Below are 5,000 nucleotides of genomic sequence, written 5' to 3' on the forward strand. Positions count from 1 at the left end.
TTAAACTTTGATTTAAAGACTCGCATCCAGCAGCAGCTTCTACAGGTTCAACAGTGAAACTCTCAACACACACACACACACACACACACAATCACATTTATATGTGACAGGAAGGAAGCAAACACAAGGAGACGAACCAGGAGAAATAAATCACTCTGAATGTGATAACTGTCCATAAAGGTCGTCCGTTCTTCTGTTTGGTGAGTTTGTGTGTGAAGTTGTAAAACTACATTTAGAACAAACACGTTCCATCAAACCGTGCGTCAACCGTTTACTTCCATCATCAACGCCAAACCACCATCAGACACCAACCGACCGGCGGCTGGGTTCAGGTTGGGTTTAACCCGTAGAGACTCGTTCAGTAACGCTGCTTTCAGACAGATCAGAGAAGAAGTCCATGTAGAGGAACGATGCCGACCGGTCGGACCAGCCCGGCCTGAATACCTGCTTCTCAGGGACAGAAAGAAATGATCTGCAGCTGAAGAGACGATCTGTGACTGGGACAGAAGACGCAGACGGGAGGACGACGCAGACAGGAGGACGACGCAGTCCACGGTCTCTTATTTCTTATTTCATCTCAACCTGGTTAGAGCCTGACGGTGTGTTCAAACACACTCACCACCAGCTGTGTGTGTGTGTGTGTGGGGGGGGGGGGGGTGTCTCACCACAGTACGAGGACACTGGAGAGATCTGCAGCGGGTAGGAGTGGGAGGAGCTAACGGTCTGCTCCTCGTTCTCGGTGGTCACTTCGATGGTCTGGCAGACGAACGGCAGCTGCTCGCTGGTGATCACGTGATCTTCTTCCAGGCTGTGAATGGCTGAGACACCGGACATGATTCATTATTATGAAAACATTTGCATATTAATTCACTTTAACATAAAACAATAAAGAGTCCAGAAGGAGAGCGTCGAGCCTCTGCTGCAAGATAAAGAGTTTGGGACTTTTTTTTTTTTTAAATTCGTCAACTATTCAAAAACCAACGAAATCGACTTGTTGTTCCTCAATAAAGTTCAGACAGTAACTCGTCATCAAGTCTCTTCTCGGGGAATTCCTCCTGAAAAGAAGTTCAGTATTGTATATTAAAAGTAAAAGTATATTCGTAAACTATTTATATCTAAAAAAACAAAAACATGAATCAAATGTAGTCAGCAGACACTGAATGGAAAACGGTTCAGTTTCCGTCTTCATAAACGTTCTTCTCATGCATTTATTCCTGTTACGCAAGACCTGTCTGAACTGTCCCTGAGTTCCAGATGTTCTACTGGTGTTCCAGATGTTGTACTTGTGTAGTCCACAGGTGGAGAGAGCGCTGACAGGTGATGAGCCGGTGTCTCGTGAACATTATCAAAGCAGATTCAGGTAAAGCCAACAAAGCAATGAATCATAAACGCTGAATTATTCCTTGATTTAACTGGAATAAATAAAGATCCTTCTACCTGTATTATTAAATTATTGTTTACCTGTAAACATTCTTTGTTTTGGGACTTTTTCCTCATCAATTCATTAAAGTTGCTGCACTTCGGGATTACTAATAACTGAGTTTTGGGGACTAATTTGTTTGTATTGAGTTGATGTGTTTGTCACCTTCCCGTCCTTTTGTTCTATTTGAATCTTCCTTCATTTATGGTGATAACTGCAAACTATCTGTGGCCACTCTGGTTAATATGTGACTTTTCATGAGATTATAGTGAGACAAAGAGTGTTTTTATCTTGGAGTTTACAATCGCTGAGGTCAGCAGTTTCCACGTTGAGGTTTTTTTAAGGTCGCGAACACATGGCCAGTAGAAGACAGACGTGATACCTGATACGCTGTCCGTCACCCTCAGCTCCACCTCTTCATGCTTGATCATCTCCTGCTTGCTGCTGTCGCCGGGAGCAAAGGGAGGTCCTGGACGAGTCCTGTGAGGAGACGGAGACGCGACCTGATGGACAGGAAGAGGAAAGCCTGATTATTCTGGAGCTCTGATTCGGCTGATGCAGCATGTTTGGGTCAAAGACGGTGGTTTCATGTCACAGGAGAAGAAGCCCACCAATAATCCAACAATCTATCTTAAACATGAGAAATTCATTGAACTCAAACTGTGATTTCTTGAGCAGAAACTCTGGTTCACTTTATTCAGATGGATTTTGAGTATTTAACTATAAAAACAAACTTCCTGTACAAACAGCTCATTCAGAAACCAGCTGCTCCAGATGATATTTGAAGAACGTAAGCGCATAAACTAAATTGTCAAACACTTACGGAACAACTATTAAATAAGACTTCCAGTTCCTTCTCATAAAAACATGTTTGTTTTAAGAACTGCTGTTTCAGTGTTGTGATTTCAGCATTTCTGACTTGTATCACTGATTTAATTCTTCATTTCTTCTCACATGAACACATTTATTAAGTTACAGCCAAACATTTGAGCTCATGTCATTTCTGTCTTGATGAATTTACAGCTGGCATCGACTGGTTTGTTGCTTTTAAAGACAGAACCGGACATAAAGTTTGATGACTGTGACTGTTCTCATGTGGAACAAACAGCTGATTGTTCAGGTAGAAAATCAAATCATCTGAAACTGAGAAACACTTCCAGAAGTCGTTCTTTTTTTTTTAATGCAGAAGCATTTGTGAGGAAATGTCACCATGTGACCAAAACATAATTTGGTGCGTTCAAAAGTCATCTACCTCTTTACTTCTTTTGGACTTTCCTTCCTTGTCTGTCTTCTTCTTTCCTAATTGGACACATGGACATAAAGAAACAGCTTTTAAAAAATGAAGTAAAGCGACCGACAGGTGTCCTAAAACAGTAAAATGATCAAATGAGTGTCAGAATTCAGCGCTCACCTTTCTTCATGCTTCTCTCGCTGGACGAGAGCATCTTATAAACCCTGAAGGCGTTCGTTCCCTTCTTCATGCTCTCGTCCTTCACCTCCTCGATGTCCGGCAGGCTGTTCATGGCGCAGCGGAAATTAGCTTTCCAGGTCTTTGGATCCGGGCGGTCGACGCCGTGCTGGTATTTACCTGAACACACGCACAAAGAAACAACAGATGATGAAGTGCTTATTTCATGTTTGAGATGGCAGATTACAAAAGAGTATCATCACCATCCAGGTCATTATTTAGGACTCCAACGGTGTTAACATCACTTACAGAAAATATTAATATCACTATTCAGCTAAAGATTGGACCAAATTATAAATAAATATAAATATATGTTGTTTTCTTCTTTGAATTAGCTGGATTTGACAAACAAACATGGACATTTTTCATGCTTATTTCACATTATAGCCTCATGACTTTGATCTCCCTGGTTCAGTAACACTGACTGATGCGTTGAAGCAATATCAAATATTAAATATTAAATAATGTAATATTGTGATTATACAAGTTACCGTCTAAATTTAATATGTAAAATGTGAAAAAAGCCCAAAAAATGCTAAATGTGTTCATATTGTGGAGTAGTTCACTCTCAAAATATTAAACTTTTTGTTACTGCAATCTCCGTTTCCATGGCAACACATGGGGTAAGACTAAGAACTAGAAAACAATCAGTCACTCTTATATAACGTACGCAATGTTTCCTACTCCAGGAAGTAGTCCGACCCTTAGCAACCACCTAGCAACAATTTATTCAGTCTCCAACTGAATAAATACAGAACATAGAAACACTAAACTGATCAGCTAGTTCAGTCTGGTTGGAACAAAGATATCTGATGAACAAAGATATCTGATGAACAAAGATATCTGATGAAACAAAGATACCTGACGAACAAAGATACCTGACGAACAAAGATATCTGACGAACTAAGATATCTGACGAACAAAGATATCTGATGAACAAAGATATCTGATGAACAAAGATATCTGATGAACAAAGATATCTGATGAACAAAGATACCTGATGAACAAAGATATCTGATGAACAAAGATATCTGATGAACAAAGATATCTGATGAACAAAGATATGTGATGAACAAAGATATCTGATGAACAAAGATATCTGATGAACTAAGATATCTGATGAACAAAGATACCTGATGAACAAAGATATGTGATGAACAAAGATATCTGATGAACAAAGATATCTGATGAACAAAGATATCTGATGAACAAAGATATCCATGTTCTCATGTGTTTTTAACATTTTAGCATTGTGTCATGTGTTCAAACCAAACCGGTCCAGCTAGCCTCCTCTAGGACTGTAAGTGCGTGACTATCCGTGGTGTTACGGTACGGGTGCTCGGAGCGACCAAAAAGGACCAAAAGAGACCCGACTTCACCAAATGGGTCATTTAATAGAACTACAACAAGTAGAAACTACATTGAGGAGGTGAAGTGATATTTCCAGTGATGAGCAGGGTGTGATGTCATGATGACATGTTCCAGATGTTCAGTTGACCAATCAGATCTCAGGAACTACTTGTTGTATAATGAAGAATTAATCAGCATGTAGTGTTTCAATTGAATTAGTCAGCATGTAGTGTTTCAATTGAAAGGCTGTAAATCAGCTATTAGAGGTCAGAAGTTAACTTTCTGTGTTGAACACATGAGAGGGTTCAGAAGTGTTGGCAGGTCTCTCATTGGGAGTTCCTGAAAGCAGTGAGCTGCAGGTTGTCCAATCACCTTCAGACAGATGTGGATTTGATCGAACACTTTAATTTAAAGCGTCACAGACCGGCTGTGAAGGAGTGATTTAAAGAACAGGAGAGTAAACTGGCTGCTGACTTCAAGAGATCCGAGTCTGCTAAGAAAGTCAATGTGCTGCTGTACAGGACCGGGGAAAATAATGTTTCATACTTCCACTTCAACAACACCTTTTTTTCTCAACACAAATTTTACTAAATACATTTTATCGAAAATAAAATTACATTACGATACCAATCTTGTAACGCAGGTTGTTTTTTGTGGTTATAATTAAAAGCTGTTCCCTAAACGCCTCATTACTGCAGCACACACACGTCTGACAGGCATGTGAACAATAACTAGTTTGAATAGAGGGAAATAAAACTTGAA

General features: G+C 39.9%; 1 protein-coding gene across 5 annotated transcripts in view; it reads right to left on the bottom strand.

Annotated features, from left to right (window-relative positions):
• irf2b (interferon regulatory factor 2b) overlaps nt 1-5,000 on the bottom strand; it is a 13,879-nt gene that overhangs the window by 1,856 nt on the left and 7,023 nt on the right. For all 5 annotated transcript variants that reach the window (XM_069715736.1, XM_069715734.1, XM_069715737.1 and 2 more), the window contains 4 exons: nt 2,832-3,008; nt 2,673-2,719; nt 1,803-1,923; nt 666-818 (listed from right to left, as the gene is read on the bottom strand). In XM_069715736.1, the coding sequence (XP_069571837.1) occupies nt 666-818; nt 1,803-1,923; nt 2,673-2,719; nt 2,832-3,008 (498 nt within the window). The remainder of the gene's footprint in view (nt 1-665; nt 819-1,802; nt 1,924-2,672; nt 2,720-2,831; nt 3,009-5,000) is intronic.

This window comes from Brachyistius frenatus, unplaced genomic scaffold (assembly GCF_029030835.1).
Source record: "Brachyistius frenatus isolate BFR_SWC_R1_liver_20210118 unplaced genomic scaffold, ASM2903083v1 Contig_147, whole genome shotgun sequence".
NCBI classification, from domain to species: Eukaryota; Metazoa; Chordata; class Actinopteri; family Embiotocidae; genus Brachyistius; species Brachyistius frenatus.